The sequence below is a fragment of the Magnolia sinica genome, chromosome 11 (genome assembly GCF_029962835.1).
Source record: "Magnolia sinica isolate HGM2019 chromosome 11, MsV1, whole genome shotgun sequence".
NCBI lineage: Eukaryota > Viridiplantae > Streptophyta > Magnoliopsida > Magnoliales > Magnoliaceae > Magnolia > Magnolia sinica.
Genome location: NC_080583.1, coordinates 20,706,310 through 20,728,882, shown reverse-complemented (window position 1 = coordinate 20,728,882; position 22,573 = coordinate 20,706,310). Strand labels below are relative to the sequence as shown.

Here is a 22,573-nt window from a genome sequence, read left to right as displayed (position 1 = left end):
CAACGAAAATGTTGAGATGATTTGCGGTTGATAGAAAGTAAACATAACCTGCGCTGGGGCCCACTTAGAAAATTGTTTCTACCAAATAAAGTCTGGTTTATGCCGACAGTCAGATACAAATATATAGTTTGGGTAAGAATAACCCAAGGAAAAGATTCAACTTATTCATGTGAGGAACCCAGTTATGCATCTAGCTTAAATTTTGGTTAATATAATTTAAATAGTTTGTCCCACTTGATGAATGGATCAGTTCTAATATTCATCCGCAAGTTACTACGAAACCCACAAATCACCTCTTCTCTCTACCCAAATAGCCATTGCATTCCTATTCCCACACATCATTTCTAATTAGGATGCAACGTTCAGGTACTTTTTAAGTATAGACCTCACAAATTACCCATCTTTTTTCATTCAACCTTAAAAAATTTAAATTAATAAATTAGACTACTCTTCTACTTTTTTCAACTGCTTTATCTGATAGATTGGAATACTTTCGTTAAAAAACTAACCTCCATGACTTAAACATTCACTTTGGTGAAATAATTTTCAATCTAAAAAAAATAAAATAAAACATAGTACGAACTGACCTACAGTGTTAATTTTTTTATCACGGCCAGATTATGTCACAGAGATTTTTTTCATTTTTTATTTTTACACACGCACTCACACCCGTCACACGCAACTGGTCGCTCACACCACATTAGGATTTCACCTATTGAGCTTAAATTTCCTTACGAGTGGGACCCTAATTAAGGATCCAAGCCGTTGAAATGATCTGACACATTGTAGGTAGACCTTAAATAAAAAATACAAAACATTAATTATCAAAACCTTTTACATATTTATATCATTCAAAACACAAAATACATAACATGAACGTTTTAGATTACTTGATCCATGGGCCCCACTTTTAAAATCACGATAGTGTACGCTACAAACTATCGGCCCTTGCGGTGTGTAATTCCTGACTTCTAAATCCAGGAGTTTCGTCTGTGTTGCAACATGCTAGTTTTGGTTAATTGCGTAGTCTCATTACAATTGAAGGACTGTCCATCTGATGGCCGCACGTGGATGGTTTACATTATAAGGGAAGCCGATTGGATGGTGTACTACACATGCACCACCGTGGTGTGTTGACGTCACCAAAGTTTTGTGGGTACCATCATGAGGTATGAGTTATATCCAAACCGTCCGTTCACTTGGTGAGCTCGCCCTAAGGTTTGAGTCTAAAAATAAGATAGGTCCAAAAATCTAAGTAGACCTAAAAAGCAGTGGATGATTGAACGCCTGCCATTGAAACCCTTTTAAGAGTCACAAAAATTTTGAATCTATATGATATTTGTTTTTTATCTTCATCCAGGTTTATGTAACCTTAATAACAGATTGGATGGAGATTAAACATTACCGTGGTCCCTATGAATGTTTTAACGGTGAGGATCATTGTCCCACTACTATTTGTGGTGTTGTCCACTTGAGCCTCGTAAATTATTCATTTTCGGGATCAAGATCTAAAATGATCTCATAAAATGGATGAACGGTGTAGATATGATAAATACATCATTGGGACCCATGGAACTTTGATCTCCTTTGAACCATCCGGACAACTTGGAGCTCGAGTAGCGTCAGCGCAGCGCTCGTATTCACACGACACGAACCCACACCAGCTAGGTTGCTGTTGTGTGGTACACCAGCCAAATCAGCTTCCATATCTCAGCCGTCCAATGGCCTTCTGATTCAAAAAACCTTCTGCGGGTGAAATATAAAAGCCATGGTTCTAACGGCTATGATTGTGCTATTTGTGTTTCTTTTTTCCATTAACGTACGCCTCATCATCTCCCCCACCGGACCCGTGTAGGGTAATGTATTGATGGGATTCATGTAATTGCAGTAGGATGGGTGGCTTATGTTTTAAATATTGAAAGGGCTCGCAAGAAATCTTATCTACTGCTTTTTTTTTTCTTTTTTTTTTTTTTTGTAATTTATCCTTAGTGGATATCTGACCGTTAAATGCTTTGCTTTTCTATCGATACTTTATTTATCTACAAATAGGATTGGCTAGCAGAATGATTTTTATGAAATAAATCATCCATGCACTCAGCTCTGCAGATGGGGCGGAGCTGATTTAGAGATTCCCTGCCACGTGTCCTCGGAGAGATGGATATACCATAAGGGTTCTCCTGCCTCTATCGTATCATGTCCCTTCATCTACTTCAAACCAGGCGGATTAGGGTGCGACACTGACCGTAGTACCCGCCTGGATGCATACGTAAGTACGTTCATGCTGTTCATTCATTTTTCTATATCAGTGAAACAGTAGCTATTGGTATTGGCTTGGCCATTAAAAAGTCTGTGTTAAACACAAAAGTTTTGGATCCGCTTGTTAGTACACTTCACAGTCTACTAAGGAATCGATACCAAGGCCTCATGGTTGAAATGAGGTATCCTTCACTCGGTCCACCGATTGGAGCTATGGATCAAGGTTTACATTATGAGAACTTTCCATGAGGTTGAGCTGCATGGGCTGGCCTGTGTGGGCTCCACAGGAACACCATGCATATGATAGGTCACCTTTAGTTTAAGAGATATCTCAAAAATCTGTGGTACATGAAGCTCAGGCAGGCCATACCATTTAAAATCATACGAAGAAATGCCTAAAACATTAAAAAGCACTTGGTGGGGTCCACCTGAGTTTTGTATGTAGCTGAAACTCCGTCTCATACCTCATCGAAATGGGACACACACAATGGATGGGTTAGATTTGTGAACCACATTTCGCTGGAACTAATAAATGATTATGAATGTTTTAACATGAGGTCAACCCCTCTCAACCATATGTGGTGTGGCCCACCCAAGTCATGGATTGACTTGTTTTTAAGCATATAACCCACCATGGAATGATGAATATAACTCATGGGTAGATGTTTAATACATATTACAGTAGGGCCCATACATCTTTGCCTCATGGAAAGTTCCAATGAGGCCGACCTGATAGTACCTTTTCCATATATATACAACTAGTCCGTATGACATTATCAAGTTGGATGGAAAATAACACATGCACAATGATTGCATTTATCTTTGACATAAAAATCTTAGTATGGAAAAATAATTTCATCATTTTCAGGTAAAGTATAAATTTCATCAGGCTTATTACAATCGTTGTATCAAATATTAGGTATATATGCTAATTAAATATTTTAAAATTAATTTAATAATTAAATTCAAATTCCAGTAAATATATTATGCATACTACTTTTGAATCACAGGAGATTTTGAGTCTAATGCATCAAACACAGCATGAGAATTTCAATTCAAGGGGGTTTCAAATATATGGGATTCGGAATTCTGGGTTCCAAGGCCCAGAGTCTCAATCACCACTGTTTCCTGTTATGTTTCATCTGTTGCGGTTCATTTAAGATACATATATATTTTATTTTTGAGATTATATATTAGAATGAGCCAAAAAGCGGATGAACGGAGTGGATTTTCTACACGTACATAAATATGGGCCCCCACTGTCAGGGCCGCACCTAATCCGCTCCCCCTTGACTTTGGCAAGGCTACCAACACATTGATGTTTGTGACTTGATCTGATCTTTGGCACACATCATCTGACACGTATGATACGTGTATGACTACCTCCGTTCGGGCGTAGGTCTGGCGAATTTCGAGAAGAGACGTCAGCGACGTCCTCGCAAGCTGGCAACATGCAGTGCGAGAAGAAAAGGAGGAAATCCGCCCCGCCGGGCGCGTGGAATCTCACGTCCCCTCGGTCACTTCTTTGATGCTTGCCACGTCATTTGGTAAGTCGCGCTGGCTCGAATTTAAATTTCCTACAGTAGCCCGTGGAAAAAAAAAAAAAGTTATGAAGAGCCGACCTTGATGTATGCGTGGCATCCCCTCCGTCCATCGGCTGGGCCACCTCATGTTAGGACGTGTGACAAAAAGGTAGCTACTTCCAAGTGAGTTACACCATATGGATCTGAGTTTTGTGGGGATGGAAACGCCCACCGTTTCCTGTATCCGATAAAAGTTCTGATTATGCTGAGATCCATCCCCTCCATCAGGTTGGCCACCTTGGGTTTGGACATAAGTCAAGCCAGTTTTATAATTAGATGGACTGCACCATGGGAAAAAGATGAGATAGGATCCTACCGTTAGAATTGGATCCAGACCATTCAATCTTTGAACCAACTATGGATAGATAATAACGGTAAACTATGCTGAGAAAATGAACGTTGGCATCTGACTTTGCCGTTAGAATTTTGGGCCACTCATGTTCCTTTGAATCTTTCATTTGATGGCCATCGATTTAATGGCTATGATTGGGCGATCAGTGTGTTTTTAGATATATAATTCATCTGACAGTGTGCAAACGCATTTGAATTGCTTGGCTAGCCAACATAAGCGGCACCAGTGAGGAGGAATTCGGGGTGCGTGCATTTCGGTTCGGTCCGGTATTGGGGGAACCGGATCGTTCCCAACTGTTTCAGGAAACATGGAACTGGAACCGGACCGTTTTCTTTACAACCTAGTCCAATTGCATGGTTATATATATAAGATTCCAATTGCATGGTGCTTGAGAGATAGAGGCCACGAAAGAGGGGGAGGATAAAGAAATATTAATGATATTTTTGCTATTTTTTTCTACTATGTTTACTTTTTTATGTTTAAACTAAATAAAATTTAAATATTTACTAAATAAGGGGTCCTGATCCAGCTTCAGATTCAAGGTTCGGCTCTATAGTCCGATTTGGTTCTAGATAATATTAAACGAGAATCGAACCGAACTAAATGATTCTTTGATTTTTGAAACCAGAATCGAAACCAATGCGTGACAAAACCGGACCAAACCATGTGGACCCATAAGGAGGATGATTCACTTATATTTTTAAAATGGTAGTGAACTACAATTCTACAAGTCACAAAGGTAGGGGAGAGCAGTGGAGGTAGATGGGGGGAGCAAATTAGGTGAGACTCGAATCCACCCAGGTGGGTGAGACCCCTGAATGGAGGGTTCATAGTGATGTATGTGCTTTAAATCTACACTGCCCAACCGTTTTTAAAGCTCACTTTAGGGCATGATCTAAAAAATGAAGCATATCCAAATCTTATGTGGACCATCCCCTATGAAACAATAGTGATTGAATCCCCACCATTAAAAACCTCATGGGGCCATTAGAATATTTATTTTTCATCCAATATGTTGATAAGGTCACAAAGATCCGGATGAAGAGACCACACAAATATCAGCTTGATCCAAAACTTTTATGGCCTATGAGAAGTTTTTAATGGTCGATAACCACTGTTTTTTGTATTATATTTCACCTAAGATTTGGATCTTCTTTATTTTTTGGGTCATGCCTTAAAATAAGCTTTCAATACAGATGAACGGTGTGAATGTAGTCACATACATCACAATTGGCCCCACAGTCAGGAGTCCCATACACCTTGGTGGATCAGCGTTTCACTTAATCCACTCCGATAAATAGGCATTGGCATAACCTAACAATTTTCAAACATGCTTTATATAGGGACCATTTCTAACAACGGCCAACGGCTGCGTATGGTCATTGGAGGCAAAGTAAAACTACAAGAGAAAATGGGTAAACAAAAAGCGAAAGTCTAAATTATAAATAAGACATAAAAGGCATGTAAATGTATATTCAGTTGGTTCGGCAATATACCTACATCAAAGGGGCAGATATGATTCACTTTTAATTTTTAAATGATGTCAACTATCATTCTAAAACACACAAAAGTAGAGGAGAGAAACAGAGGTGAACTGGGTATTGCCTCACGCGGGATGGAGCTCCCTCCACTGGGATGTAGCCAAATTTGATTGGATGGTATGTCACTATCAGAGGTGGGGCGTATTCGAATAACTTTCAAACATACTTTACATGGGGATGACATCCCTCCAGTTGGGGAGAAACACATACACACAATCAAGGCTAGCAAAGCAAAACAACAAACCAATGGCTAAATAAAATACAAAAGGCCAAAGATAAGAGGTACACATATTTATGTGTTTAAGACATATGCCTACACCTATGGGACAACAACAATGTTTGGCTTGCAATTCGATCGTTGATATGTGTATATGGTGTCAGGCATGCTAGAGCCTTTTAAAACTTGATGTGAATTGAATCGAACACCTATGACCTAAAGCACCAAGATAGATAGAGAGATCATGAGCAGTTGTTTATGATTAAGAACTAAAGTAGTTCAATCATCTATTTAGTTGCCTGTAAATGAAATCATGTGATCTATGAAGAGGAGAGTTCGTCCTTATAATGAGTTCTTATTGCCTTTTAGCTGAATTTTTTTTCTCACCATGATAGCAGAGATAACCTGATTTGTGCAATATAAGAGTAAAATGGAATCAATGCCATTAATTGAAATGGAAGATAAAAATTTAAAAAAGAATCCATCAACGATCCAGTTTATGTGGCATACATGATGAGGCCCTAGTTCTATGTCGTCCTTGGTCCAATGACTTGGGTGTATATTAAGGGAATTACACTACTAAAAAAGGAAAGAAAAAGTCATCCTTACAATCTAGTGCTCAGCATAAATGGAAGATAATTACACTACTCCTAATCTAAGTTGGCCGAGTGTAGTAGCATAGACAAACATGATTACACCACTTCTTATGCTAAAGCCGGTCCATCTTAAGAGCATAGATGGGTTGTCCTAGTCTAAGATACACTAAGGTAAGATAAAATAAAGGATAAGTGCAGCATTGCATTATAGATTCGATTTAATTTATGTTAGGTTAGTGAGGGCCTCGAGATCTTCGATCTTCTTACTCATAGAACTTTGGGGCAATTGTTGGAGAGATATCTTTGTAGCCACTCATCTCAAGGATTGGACATTAGTTGTGTGCATGTGTTGCTCCTGCTATGTGACAAGAGTCTCTCTTGATATGCCACGTGTTGGTGCTAGTTATCCATTTCTCTAAGTGAACGTATATAAGACACCATGTAACTTCACTAACTTGGCATAGTTGTTATTTTTCTCCTCAGTTGCTTTTGGCCATAAGGCTTCTGCATTATGCCAAAGTGCATCGACTGAAGGCATAACTTACTGCGATCGTGTTTCAATCAAAACCTAACTTTGGTCATGAGGTTGATATGTTGATTAGTTGGCTTTTCCATGTGAGGGGGGATATGCGACATGTGTGTAATCGCTGTAACTAATTGGGCTTACCCTTTTTAAGTTACTCATAACTTTATGAATTATGATTTCCTTTAGTCGTCAGGGTAGCCAAAGAAATCTTCTGTCTATCTTTTAATGAGATTTCATTGCCACATGGCATCATTTGAGTAGCTATTTCTGATGCGATAAGATCAAGCATTAAAAAATTCATATCTTTCTTCTTCATTAAAATAAGAAAAATCATAAATATAAGAATTACCTCTTTCCCACTCTTTTCTTTGTGCAAGAACTTTCCATCAAGGAATACTCTAAAAGAACTATTGATCTTATCTTTACCTAAGTGGGGAGGAGGGGGCAAGAACTTTCCACTGTCACAACACTATCATCTAATCAAATCTCGCCACATTAGGGTGGAGGGAGTTCGATCCAGGTGAGTGCGGTACCCAATACGCATTTGATATAAATATGGTTCAAATGAGTGCGGATTAGGTGTTGTCCCCGCCTGGACCAAGAACCCTTTGACCTTGAGGTGGGGGGTTGGTTGGATGATGGACCGGTGTCAGAAATGGGGATTAGACAAAGCATGTTTAAAAGTTGTTTGGTCGATTACTATAGGCACTCCACCCAAGATAAGAAAGCTACTTTGCATGACCTTATACGTACTATGAAAATATACACCTAGTTTATTAAAAAAGACACTTAAAACCCTAATCCAATCAGTTGAGGAACTCTCTCCTACCCTACAAAATCAAGTCTCATAGGAAATCATATGTATTTGTGTTAACAAGAATCCAATTTTCGTCGGTCGCTATCTACCAATTTGAGCTTGACATGTAATACCTTGGGTTATTATGTAACAAATTAACCTTGAAAAAGAAGCTTTTGCCGACACCTAAAGTCAACCACATTGAGGACATGGTAGTCGAGGGATGCCTTGAGATTTTAAATCGGCCTGTAGGTAGGCAACATGATTCAATTCTCATTAACTTTTCCAATTTAAGCATGCCATCCCTACTAATTTGAAATAGAGGTAAGAGGACTAGAGAGAGTTGAAAGTAGGAGAAAATGAAAGGAAAATGAAAGAAAAAGAAAAGGAAAAGATGAGAAAAATAAAAGAAGAGGAAAAAAGGGAGGTCCACACTTTCATAGACTTAGAGCCATCAGGGGTAGGGTTGGAATTGAGGATATTTCATGATGTCTTTCCATTGAAAAGTGTCAAAATTTTTCCTTTCCCTCTTACATCTCAAAGCATGAAGTTACATTTACTTTTTTTTTTTTTTTTTTCACAATGAGATTATCTTTATTTTCTGTTGTAATTTCAAGCCCACAATAAATCCAAATCAACCTTAGATATTAGAAATTCAAATCTAATACCATTGTCAACTTTGTGCTTTGTGGAAGCACATTCAACTAATATAGGACAATCAAAATAGAAACAACCTGCTAAGTAATCATAAACACGTGATTTTACATGGAAACCATTTTAGGAAAAACTATGGCTCAAGGTAACAAAGATCACCACTATAATCAAAACCTTTGAGTTGCACTACCCCCTTTTTCGATTACAGAAGTAATCTGATCTCCCCTTACAATGCACACCCTTGGAAAAATCCATAGCTCTTGAGAAAAATCCATTCCCAAGCCCTTGCAAGTGTAGAAAACTCTCTCAAAAAGCAAAACCCTTATCCTGTGAGAGAGAAAACACTCATCCATCTAAAAGCTCTAATCAAATCAGGACTTAAATACATCGACTTGCGCAAACCGTGTAACAGAAACAGCATTTGTCGGTTGGACCAAACTCACCTTCAGTTGGGCCAACAAGTCTTGATCTACTCCTAACTTACACCTGAGAAATCTTGCACTCAGTAGGTTGTATCGAACCCAGCTGGGTTGAACTGAAAGATCCTTGCTTCAATTCCCAGACTGTGCAAAATCCAAGGCATCCACACAACAATTTCTCACATTATACCAAAGTCATGGTCGATGTCGATGACCCTGTACTACATGATTGTGATCTTGATTGTTTTATTTTAGCTTTTCTTTGTTTTCTTTGGGGTTTGACCTCACATTGAGTGCTTTATATTTATAGTTTCAGCCTTGACAATAATACACTAGAACTTGGTAAATCTTGCAAAAATATCAAAATCTTGTAAAATAGAAATTACACAAGTATGAGACAAATAAGGGTGTCTAACACCTTCCTTCTTTATTACCAAGGCTCTTATCCAGAATGCTCAATCACAAACTATCCGCATAAGTCAGTCAAGTTGGTGAATCTTTGATTTCCCAACTTGTAGCGATTCCACGGGTGTTTAAGTGACTATGGATTCCAAAATATATCAGCTAGTGGCGACTCCAAGTCAGGCAAAGCCACTCGGAAGTTCATTCACCCCATAAAACTGTCAACCCTACGCACTTTTATGTACTTAATCGAGCCTCATCCTTGACACAACTTGCCACACAATCAAATCCTACCATGTTAGGGTCCACTGAAGTCAGTCCAAGCATGTCAGTACCCAAGTTATGCAAAGGAGAACCTTTAATCCCTATTTTATAGGACATAGATTGCCTAGTATATGGGGTTGAGGCCATTGTGATGTTTGAGAGAAATCCATGCCATCCTTTCATTTATCTCTGTTCATGTGAGGATATGATGCAAAAAATGAGGCACATCCAAAACTTAATAGAGCTACACATTAATTAGGAAAAAGTGGAGAGAAAAATGCTTACCCTTGAAACCTTCTCGGGGTCCACCATGATATTTATATCCCATCCCAATAGTTTGTAAGGTCATTTCCCTTGGGATGAACTGAAATCATAAAAATATTAGCCTGATTTAAAATTCTAATGGCCCAATGAATGTTTCAACGGTGGGCATTCAGTGCTCACTACTTTTTTTTGTCTCATAGCCCACTTAAGTATTGAAATGCCATTTTTTTTAAACTCATGAGCCGTTAAAACAAATATAAGAATTAGGTTTTCACAAAAATTACTGTTAGCTCACTTAACTTGCGATTATAATGGTTACTTGTGGTATAGGTTTTTGGGCCCACACATGTCATTGTAATGTCCTAGATTTTCATTGTTTTGGATTTTTAAAAATCCTTGAAAATTTTTCGCTATAATTAGCTCACGTGGTCGCTAACTGAACCTTAATACTCGAGGTGAGCCTATACATGGGTGGTATCAGTAAAGAACAACACAAATTCGATAAATCAACCATAGAACAAATCTGCTCGATCACCTAAACTTCAAGTCTAGCCTCGTGATTTATTCATCTAGGACATAAATCTAGTTGACTTATCACTGACTAATCATGACAATCATAATTAAATAAATATTTACTTAAAGTCGAGATGATTAGGGGTCGAATTTTAATTTATGAATCAAATTGACTAAATAACTCGACTAATATAAGAATTGATGGTTTATGGTGATTATGAATGAATCGTCGTTTTCGCTAGTTGCGAATAGGCCACACTATGAACTTCGTTAATCCAAACTATAATCATTATGCACAAAAAATCTTGATACCTAATTCATTCCGAAAATATCTTGATTATCTAAATGACCTCTACACCACTCATTAGTGGGCCACTAGTTTTGAAACTATAGAAATAATATCCATCTCACTGGACTTGATGTTAAGAAAGTGCCTAGAATTGCTCAACTTGGGCCGAAGTCCAAGTGCTTACAACGCACGAATCCCCCAGGCTGAAATCTTAAAACTCAAGTGAAATAGACCCATCACTGTTTCATAAAATTAAAGATACTTCCCTGCTCATATTTGTATAGCTGCGGCCCCGAACGAGTACCGACGACCGTCAATCATAAGTGAGGTTCCCACGGTTGATCGAAGTGTTCGATTGCTACCCGATTCTGACAAACCATAGATCCTATATTAGGGCACCTTTCCCCTAACACGGATGAGCCAGTTGGCCCCCGAAAAGACCCTATAAATCATAATCAACCTCTCCCATGGCAAGTTCAATAAGAAAATGAGAACCAGGGCTATTGTGCACACTTCTGGCACTATAAATAGCCCCATTTATCACCTATCCTCATTCTCATATGAATTTCATACCCTAGGGCAAGAGAAAAATGGAGAAAGGGAGAAGAGAAAGAGGAGAAAGGAGAAGAGCGCGAGCTTGGGGTGTGAGTGTTAGTGCACCTTTACCCTCTCATCCTCTCTCTAGCCGCCTCTCCGTAATCGGAGCCATCGGAGCTTTCCCGGCAACGATTTGGAGGTAAGTGTTGAATCTCACTTGTAATTTAGGGTCTCAATATTTGTTTGTCCCTAATCTCACGAGCTTTTATGTTGCTTAGATCTTTTAACGATTTTCTCAAAACTCTAACCTTAGGAGCACCATGAATTGTGTGAAACGTCACAAGGTGCGGACCATAAATGCTTAGGTTGTGATTTACCAATGCTATTGTTCTAGTTAATAATTTATGATTGCTAATGTAGTATATGCATGATAACTTAGGTGTATTTCAATTTCTATTCAATGAATTACAAATTATAGTATAGTGATGCCTATATGTTCAATAAAATACTTAAATGAGTAGATTACTAAAACTTGACTATCGAATGTCAATCCTTGTGTTTCAAATGCTAGTTGACTTGATTTGAATAGAAATTAGGACTACAAGACTAGCCTAGGTAGCTAGAAAGTTTTCATATATGGGTTAACTGAATTAGGCTGGCAACCCTTGGGTGAGTTTGATTGATTTGGGTCAAACACGGATGATTGATAGTGGCTGGGCCACGCGGGGTGCCTATGCACTCTATGCCGGTTACGTCGGTGTTTGCCCACATCAACTGAAACTGTATAAAGAACAGACTAACCCCAATTATGTTCACCATGTATGAACATAACTGTTTGAATGTAGGACACTCTCCTTACCATTTGCAAAGGTCTACTATTAACCATTAACATCGTGATCTTCAAGACTTAGAAGCCGGACATGGTGGTATGGGAAACCATGTTCGTGCTGTCGGCTTATGTTGAGGTGATGAGCCTTCCCATAATGACCGTGAGCATTACTTTTATAACTTGCATTTCATATATATTCAGCTGGGAATGACGAACTCAGACGGATCAGGGATTACACGCGTAGGACTGTTGTGGTCGTCCCACACCTAGTGATTCAGTTGAAACCGATAACTAAAAGGGAAGTGCCTTATCTTCCCCAAATTGCTGGATGAATGGGGTTAAATAATTATTCAGCTAATATAACCATTTACCAGATCACACGATTATTGTCATTTACGAACCAGGTGGTCGGAGTCGCGTGTTGAAGGAGTGTTGGATTGTAAGTGCATGCATCATTTCATAAACCCCATTACATGCATTAATAAAAGTAATTAGGAAGTGACTGTTTACATTGCTTTATCAAGTTATGCTTTATGGAACCACTAAGTTGATCACTCATTCCCACTCTGGGACGATGTTTTAGAACACCAACTAACCGACGCATTGGACCAAGCGGGTATGGATAAAGAGGAAAAACTCTCTTATTTTCAGCTTTCTAATGGGTTGATATAGGCTGCACACTTCTCGACAAGGAGAGTCGAGCGATCGAGCTTAGCTAGATGCTACCTTTTCACATTTTTGTTGTTTTTTGAATTGTATATTGGACCCAGTTGGACCCATACTTTGGATAATCATACTACATGAGTTTCTATTTAATTATATGCTTTAATCATGTTTACTTCGAATTATAATACATTGTTTAGTATAATTCTATATATGCTTAATTGTCTAATATAGAAGTAACCAGAAAACTGGCTTCCACAAAATATAAGTGATTTCCGAAAATTCAAAGTCGAGCATTGAAATTCGGGGTGTTATAGTTATGTATGTGACATGAGGTGATAACCCTTGTTTTAACCCTGCATCTAAAATATCAAGTCAGCGGAAAACCCATATGTGCCACCCATCAAGAACAACATAAAATCATAACTAAAACTTATTTTAGTTTATGCGTGTTGCACGCCTGATGTTTGGTGAACGATAAGCACCCTGCTGGTCCCACAAACAAACAAATGGCTGACATCCCATCCTATTGCTCCCAGTGGTGTGGCCCACATGAGTCCATGTATAATTTGGGTCCCAAGGCTTACGAGGCAAGGAGGACATCCATTAGTTGGAGTGGATTTCACACACACACACACACACACACACACACACACACACACACACACATATATATATATATATATATATATATATATATATAAAAGTGAGCCCCAAGGAGGGCATCTATTAGTTGGGTTGGAAATATTAGCCATTCTTAGGGACATCGCACCTGTGATAGAGGACGTTCTTCGCGTTACATATGCAACTCTCCACTCAATCTGGGCGATCTGTTTAATTCATCTGGTGCCCCCGTACAGACATCTTTCTAGAAGAATGTCAGGATGTTCAACATGCATATTATAGAGAATAGGTAAGACATCAAATCGAAGTTCCTTTATTCATGGTAAAGAATGCTATCATTTCTATAATTAGTCATATAATTTTCATTCGATGAATTTTCACATGATGAACGGTACAGATCTCACAAAAGTTTTCTCCATTATCATACTTTCCGCGAGGAAAAGCTACAAAATCTCACACGAGCGACTACTGTTACCACTCTAGTGCGCGTAGCGTTCGTTTGGACACGAGTTCCTGTAACCCCTGATCCAGGGAAACCCCTACAACTCAAAGCCCTATGGGGATCATTGCGATTTTCGTATGGAATCCACTCCTTCCATCATTGTTTCCAGGTCATTGTATGATTTGAGAACAAAAATGAAGAAGATGTGAAAACTAAAGAGGTCCACACAACATGGAACGGTGGAAATTGAACGTGAATCGTTGAAACTTCTTAGGCCTGCAGAAATTTCAGATCAAGATGAAAATTTGTTCTTTACTTCTTTTTTTTCCGAGTGCGAATGAAAGGGTTGGATGGCATGTAAAAATCACGATGGCCTCAGAAAGGCTTCAATAGTTTGCCTTTCCATCCCCACTATTCCCTGTGGTGTGGCCTTATTCAAAGTGGGACCCACGTTGTTTTTGGTTTTACATCCTATCACGAGCTGGAAAAACAGATGGACGGAGTGGATTTCACTCTGACGTCGTGATGGGCCCCACGAAGCTCTTGGTTAACAGGGGCTAGTGTTACGGGAAACTCCCGCTCGGTTTGTTTAGAAAGAGAAGGTCCAAGTCCAACTGGTTGTACCGAAGTTATTGTCCACCCACCGGATAACATCTAACCTTTTAATTTAATGAAACATATAACCGTTCCAATATGTTATCCCCACAACTAGGATCACTTGGTTATAAAATCAGCCCCATCTATTAATCAGGTGGCCCATATTACATAAAACAATATCTATCCATTTATAAATATGAAAACATAAGTTTTATCCACTAAATTAGCAGATATGGATGATTTTTTCATAATATAATCCTCATGGCGACGCAACCCTATTGAACGGATTGGATTTTGTACGCGGATAAAAAAGGAAGTTATCCGATCGGTGGACCGTAACTGTTGGTCCAACCCGTTGCACCTGAGACCTTCTCCTTTATAAATAGCCCGATTTTCCTCTAAAAGGGCCCCACACAGCTTGCCCACCTTTCTAATCCCCAACCGATTCAAGTCGTTGGGTAGCATAACAACCCATCTCAATTTCTCTTCTTAACCAATTTCTCGCCTCTTGTATCTTCTAAAACACGAGATATCAGTCAGAGAGAGAGGGAGATGGGGAACTGCCAAGCTGCGGAAGCAGCAACGGTTGTGATCCAACGCCCAGGGGGCGTGATCCAACGGATCTACTGGTCCGTCAGCGCCAATGAGGTCATGGCATCCAACCCCGGCCATTACGTCGCCGTCGTAACGGCGTCCGTAACGGCGAGATCCGAGACGGGCGTGCCGGTCAAGCAGCTGAAGCTGCTCCGCCCTGACGATACGCTGCATATCGGCCACGTGTACCGGCTCATCAGCTTCGAAGGTGAGAAACTGAGAGCTTCTTCTGTAATTCACACTTTTCCTGATTTGCCCCCGAGTATTTGCAGGTTTTACGTTCTTCATGTTGTTATTGCAGAGGTTTTGAAGGAATTCGCTGGGAAGAAGTACACGAAGCTTAGCAGAGCGATATCGATGCAGAAACAGAGAGGAGAGAAGGAAGGAGGCGGGTCGAGGACGACTCGGGCGGACAAGTCGTTGAAGGTAATATTTCGGAACTTTTAAGGGCATTTTGGCCATTTGGAGTTTTGGGTTTCAGTTCTCCACTAGCCTGATGCCATGGGGATCTGGGAGCCAGCTTTCACGTCTTTTCCGTCAGCATTTACTAGAGAATCTCGTCATAAAGGCGAGAAGATCAGGTAAGGGGATGGATGACATGTGCGGTCGACCACACGTGCGTGATATCTTTGACGTTCATCAGGTGATTCTCGTAATTTGGATGGATCTTGTCGTCTGGCAGGCCAAATGGTAGAGTGGCATCTAGGGAGTGCGGTTCGCTTGATGAGCGGTTCAGATTTCACCCCATGCGGCCAGCTCACTTATCTACTCGCAAGCGTTCACGTGGGTTGTGTAAGATATCTACGGTCTGTGTGGCCCACCAGTTGTATATGTAAATCCACTCCGTCCATCGGGTTCATTCCAGGATTCTAGGCTCAGAGAGAAAAAAACATCCACATCCACAACTCAGGTGGGCCACACCAAGGGGACAAATGGGATATGATTCTAACCATACGTTTGTGTGGTTCACCATGCCGTGTATCTTTAATCAAACCCGTTAATCAGGTGTAACTCACGAGGATGAAATGAAAATGCATAAATAAGACCGACGCGAAACTAAGGTGGGCCACACTGCGCGAACTTAGACGTTTTGCGAGCAGTTTACATCGTTTCCATTGGGGTGGCCCAAATGAGCGTTTTGTAAGCTTAATGTTTGTTTTTACGGTTCAAATAACGGTTCCCACCTGATGAACGGAGTGGATTCACATATACAACATGTTGGGTTCCACATCACTTGCGGTCGATTAAAGTCCCTTCAGCTCCCCATTCATGCGGGAGCGGAGTTGGTGAGGCCCAGGATCCACCGAGGTGGGTGGGACCCTGACTGTGGGGCTCACAGTGATGTATGTGATTTAAATCCACGCCGTCCAACCCTTTTAAAAGCTCATTTTATGGCATTATGTAAAAAATGAAGTAAATCCAATTCTTATGTGGACCATACAACAGGAAACAGTATTGATTGAATCTCCACCATTAAAAACTTCATTGGGGCCGCCGGAGTGTTTATTTGCCATCCAACCTGTTGATAAGGTCAGAAAAATCTGGATTAAGAGACCAAACAAATATCAGCTCGATTCAAAACTTTTGTAGCCCACGAGAAGTTTTTAACGGTTGATTACTAATGTTTCCTTTATTATGGTCTGATTTGGATCTGCTTCGTTTTTGAATCATGCCGTAAAATGAGCTTTTCAATACGAATGGACGGCGTGGATGTAGTCACATACATCACAGTGGGCCCCACAGTCAGGGGCCCCCACCCACTTCGGTGGATCCGGAGTCTCACCTAATCGGAAGCGGATTGGCTGGTGTACCACACATCAGCTATATAGCTGCTGTAGGTACGTGTCGTGCGAAGACGAGCACTGACGCTCGCTCCGAGTTGTACGAACGGTTAAAAGGAGATCAAAGTTTCATGGCCCCAAAGTGATTTATCTATTATATCTACACCGTTCATCTATTTTTAGAGATCATTTTAGAGCATTACGCAAAAACTAAGTCATATCCAAAAATCATCTGGACCACACACAAATAGCAACGGAGATAATGATTTTCACCGTTAAACAATTCTTAGGGCCACATAACGTTTATTTTCCATCCAATCTGTTCATAAGGTCACAAGGACCTGAATGAAGAGGAAAAACAAAATTCATCCAAAACTTCTGTGACCCCAGAAAGGATTTCAATGGTAGACGTTCAATCCCCCATTGCCTTTTGCATTGTGGTCCACTTGATGGTTAGATCTGTCTTATTTTTCGTCTAAGGCCTTAAGACGAGCTCTTTAAATGGATGGGCGGTTTAGATATAACACATACTTCATGATCAGACCCACAGAACGAGCTCTTTAAATGGATGGGCGGTTTAGATATAACACATACTTCGTGATCAGAACTTCCTGACGTAAATACAGCAACTATATAGCTGGTGTGAGATACACCAGCCAATTCGCTTCCCGCCTAAACCGCTCCCCATTCATTATGGGCACAAGCGCCACGTGCGAATATGGGATGCGCGTGAGAGATCATGGCTATTTCTCAGGGACTACTATGTAAAGGAGCAGAGACTCGAAATTTGGCCGATCACGTGCTTGGTTTTCGGTTCACAGCGCATTGAATGGGGTCCACCTAACCAACGGTCCAGACCAACTCATACACGTGCTGTGTTGACACTCGTGGACCGCTGGTTAATTGCATCGACAAAAATGGCTAGGCTTGCTAGCCCCACACGCCGTGTACACGCAACCACACGTGCGAGCTTGCTTCTATGTTGGTCATCCAAGCCGTGTATCAGGATTTAGGTGTGGCCCGCCTTAGATCATATGGAAAAAAACTATCAGATAGGTCACAGTTCCATACAATGGTAAAAGGCAATGGATGTTCCAGAAAACTTCAGTTTTAAGGCCGTCGGATTCGGTTGTTTTTGTCCACGTGCGAGATCTGACGCTTGAACAGACTGCATTGTTGCACAGATTCTGTTGGGCGTGGCCCACCTGATGATATACGGCTGGGATCTGGTACTCACATGCCCTTCCCTCCAGTACGTGGTCCCCAGAGCCATATGGTTGGCCCGTCCCTAGCTGGGCTACAAATAGAAAATGACGCCAACACCAGCCAGCTAGCTAGTATCAAATCTCTGTAGGCCCCATCATAGCTAATGTGGCATACACCGTTGAAACCTTCGGCCAACATTGTAATGCTTATTTGTCATGCAACCTGTTCGTATGGTCACACAGACCTTGATAAAGGGAAAATATAAATATCAATTTCATCTAAAACTTCAGCGCCCTGAAGTTTTCTACGGTAAGAGTTCAATCCCCACTGTTTCCTGTGGTGTGGTCCACTTGAGCTTTGGATCTGTCTCATTTTTTGGCTCATGCCTTAAAATTAGCTGTAAAAGTGGATGGACAGCGTGGATAAAACACATACGCCATAGTGCGGCCCACAGAGATTTGACACCAGTTAGCTGGCTGGTGTTGGGGTCCTCAGCCAACAGTCAAACCGCGCCCAATAGGAAATGCCCAGTGTATTCTTGTGCTGTGGGTCATCCACGTGAACGGTCCAACCTGGTGATTGGACAGAACTTGAGGTGTCTTCGTGGTCACCGTGATGTTTTTGAGAAATCCACACCGTTCATCTGTTTTTTGAGCTCATTTTAGGGATTTGGCCAAAAATGAGCCGGATCCAAGACTAAGGTGGGCCGGAAACATGAGGATTGAACGTCCACGGTCGAAATATTCATGGGGCCACGGAAGTTTTGAATCAGGTTAATATTTGTGTTTTCAGTTCATCCCAATAGGAATGACATTATGAACGGTTTAGATGGCATGTAAACATCACTGTAGACCCAGGGAGGTTTCAACGGTAGTAATTTCCCTAACCACCTTTTCCTTTCGTGCGGCCAAGTGAGTCTTGGATACTGCTCTTTGTCGGTCTCAAATTATAAAATGAGTTTACAAAACTGATGGACGGGGTAGATTTCTCACAAACATCACACTGTAGGCCCCACCTGGGTTCCGCATCCCTGAAAACGTATGGTGGGCCATTGGTCGGTTGAAACCCCCTCCTAGGCTCCTACCATCCACCTAAAACGACCTTCCACGCTTCGGTTAGGTAATCTGCTTGAAAGACTGGATCGAACCACCATGTAGGGTTCACTAACTAAACCGAGTCGGACCCCACTCATTACGGGTCCAGTTGATTTTATCATCATTCAGACCATCAAATTCAATTTCCTTGGAACTGAATAGAGCTAAGGGGGGCATTATTTATTTATTTTTTAAATTTATGTAAAAGTAAATAGTTGTAAATAGATGTGGTGACGTGGTGAGTAGGATCTAATGTGATCTGTACATTACATCTGATCTATCAGGTGGGCCATATCATGTGAAATCATCACTGAATTCCAAAATCGCGTGGCCCACTTTAGTTTTTGAATGGATATCCTATTTGGATCATGGAATTATAATCAATGGGCCAAATTCACAACTAATGTCAGTCACACATATATTTATGATGTTCGTCTCTTTTGCTTTAGCTCAAAATTTTGGCCAATCCAAAGCAAGGGAGGGAACCGTTGATGCAGAAATTTGGCTAACCCTTTTGGGACCACATTCCATGTGCATAAGAAAGACCCTGGCTAAAACAGGGACCGAAGAAATTTGGGTTTAATTGGGGATTGAGTATTTAGAGTTAAAAATTGTGCGCACCTTTCACCATAAGGGGTTCTCTTATTTATAAAGGGGAAAAGGTAGTTGCGCCCATCAGGGGTACTCTTATTTATAAAGGGAGAAAGGTTGTTGCGTGGAGAACTTCTCTCCTGATATAGTAAGGAGTTATGGTAGGATTAAGACTCTTTGTTATGCAAGAGGATCTTTTTGTATCCTTGGCTAAAATCTCAGATATATCCATGCCAAAGTCGATTGCCTGGATCTTCGGCCGAGATTGCTGTTGGACTAGATAGAGGTCAGATCGGATTCCGACCTGGTCTCCGCAATTGCGGTCGGGTCACATTCAGGAGATGGGTCTTGCCGTCCTTAGCTGACTTGAGGTGATCTGACCTGATTCTTTTCACATCGTGGTCGGTCAACCGCTATCCCGATCTTGTGCCGAGAGGTCCAGTTCGGCCTCCCTCTACACTTGGTGGAGCGTATGAGAGGAGTCATGCTTGCTTATTTGAAGTGCTGACTTGGCTTTTGTATTAGTTGGTTGGTCTATTTATTTTTATTTTTTTATTACCTTAACCTCGTTTGAAATCATGCCTAAAACCTCTAAGTCATGTTGCGTGGCCCACTGAATTTAGGAACACAACTCTGAAAATTTTGTAATGCTTTTATTATTATTATTATTGGGGCGGTTTTATTTATGATGTGACCCACCTGTATTTTGGATCGTGCTGAGTTTTGATGACACGGGATGAACTTGAAGGGGCTCAACTTATGGACGGATTGGATGCGGTCCGTACATGAAGATGAGTCCCACAGACAGGGCATCCCTGATCATGACCACTAGGTTAAATTTTCTAACGATACAGGCACACGCAGTTCCTGTAGTAGGAAGCTGTGTGGGTCCAGAGAGATGCCCGTCACAAATCCACTCTGTCGAAGATCACAATAAGAAACAATTCTAAAAATCAGTAAGATCCGAAAATCGTTTAGGCCACACCAGAAGAAACAGCGGAATGGAAACTTCCACCGTTGAAATCTTCCGGGAGCCGATCATGATGTTTATATGCCATCCAAACGGTTCATATGATTATCACCACTAAGATAAACTGCTGGCACAAATATCATCTTGATACAAAACTTCTGTGGTCTGCACAAAGTTTTCAATGGTGGGCGTTCAATACCCATTATTTCGTGTAGTATGGCCCACTTGAGTTTTGGATCTAACTGAGTTTTAGACTACTGTTTTATTGTGGTCTTGCAAAACTGATGGACGGAGTGGATTTGTCACGGGCATTTCTGTGGCCCGGCACAGCTTATCACTACCGGAACTTCATTTTTCCCCCGGGTGTACAGTTTCAAATGATCCCGCAGGACTGCTAAATCAGATCCCTGTTTCAGGTCGTGGAGCAGGAGCAGGTGCTTAAAGTAGGTAGTAGCAGCAGAGTGGGCGTGTCCAGGCATCAAAATAGACAGTGGAAGCCAGCCTTGCAGAGCATCGCTGAGGTTGGGAGCTGAGCCTCCCTCTCTCCCTCCCATTTTCTTTTCTGTCCCACCACCTCGTGATCTAGACCGTTCATCTCGAAATACCCTAAATAGATGGTATAAGTGAAACAACAGAAATCTTACCCATGAAATCTAACTGTCCAGAAGAATCAACAATCACGAGGTGGGGCTTGGTCAGCGAGCCTTGCTAGCAAGCCTCTTTCAAAAAGGTCTTTAAAAAAAACAAGGTGTACTCAAAACGAATAAAATGAGCAGCTCTTCTTCTTTCCTTTTTGTTGTTTCGGTGGGTCACTTCCTTTTGCTCGCTTACTTCTATAAGCGTCTCTCTCATCCGTAGATTTTGTATCCGGACTAATCCAATACAACAAAATTCTGTGGGGCCCACCATGTTGTATATGTAAAATCCACTCTTGTCTTTTAACTTCTTTCTCGGATCTTCTCGGGTTAAAAATCAGATGGACCAACAACTCAGGTGGGCCACACCACATGGAGCATTGGGGATGGAATGCCAACCATAGATTTTCTGGGTCACCATAGATTTCGCGTGTGCTGACATGGTCCTCGTGTGGACGCTATGGATCGTTCATCAGGTGGCCTGACATGGAGCTCTCCTCTGCTCAAAATCATGGTGGCCCATCTATCAGGTGGGCAACACCTGCCCGAAAAGTTGACAGTTTTAGATACGGCTGTCAACGGGCCGGGCCTGGGGTAGTCTCGGCCCGGAGTTCGTTCTTCGGCCCATTGACACTGCGCGTAAGAAGGCCAATCTCTTTGGGGCCACCATGTTGTATAAATCCAATCTGTTCGTCAGGTGTGCTCCTCGATTATAGGCCCTTGGAGAAAAAATCAGCCAGATCAACAGCTCAGTGGGCCACACCACAGATTAATAATAGGGAAGGTTTGTGTTTGGGGTACCATGATGTATTTCTTTCATCAAATCCATTCATCAGGTTTGATTCATTATGAAGAAGGGAATAGACAGAAACCAGCACGATCCAAAACTTAGGTGGCCCACAAGGTGTGAAGTTAGTAGTTTTAGGAGCAATTATACGTTGTTTCCCTTTGGTGGTCCATTCGAGATTTATTTTTAAGCTTATCTTTCGTATATACAGTGAACATAAGGATTATGACCTGATGAACGGGGTGGATTCCACACCATATACTTACATAGTGGGCCCAAAGAGATCAGGTCTCCATTCGGCTTTGCTGGTAATAGAGTTATGGGTGGGACACATTAACCAACAGGCGTAGCTGATGAACGTTCTGGATCAAATGTGGGTCCTACAAGCACCTGTGTGCATACAGGGAATATGGAGCTTAGTGGGTGTTACCCTTACCGTGTGGGCCCCACCTTAATGAATGTGTTTCATATCATCCATCTTTTCATCTCATTTAAGGACGATTTCCCAAGACATAACCCGATCCAAATCTCTGGTGGACCACACCACTAGA

The 22,573-nt window shown here is 41.1% G+C and overlaps 1 protein-coding gene across 2 annotated transcripts; it reads left to right on the top strand.

Annotated features, from left to right (window-relative positions):
* The first annotated feature begins 14,776 nt into the window (after positions 1–14,776).
* Positions 14,777–21,390, top strand: LOC131218919 (uncharacterized). Of its 2 annotated transcripts, none has more exons than XM_058213799.1 (3): positions 14,777–15,166; positions 15,260–15,374; positions 21,004–21,390. In XM_058213799.1, exons 1-3 carry the CDS (start codon positions 14,917–14,919, stop codon positions 21,131–21,133), a joined length of 495 nt encoding a protein of 164 aa, XP_058069782.1. In that variant the 5' UTR covers positions 14,777–14,916; the 3' UTR covers positions 21,134–21,390. The 2 variants fall into 2 exon arrangements, with proteins under 2 accessions (XP_058069782.1, XP_058069783.1); XM_058213800.1 differs by having other exon boundaries at positions 15,260–15,384; positions 21,017–21,390.
* The last annotated feature ends 1,183 nt before the right edge of the window (positions 21,391–22,573 follow it).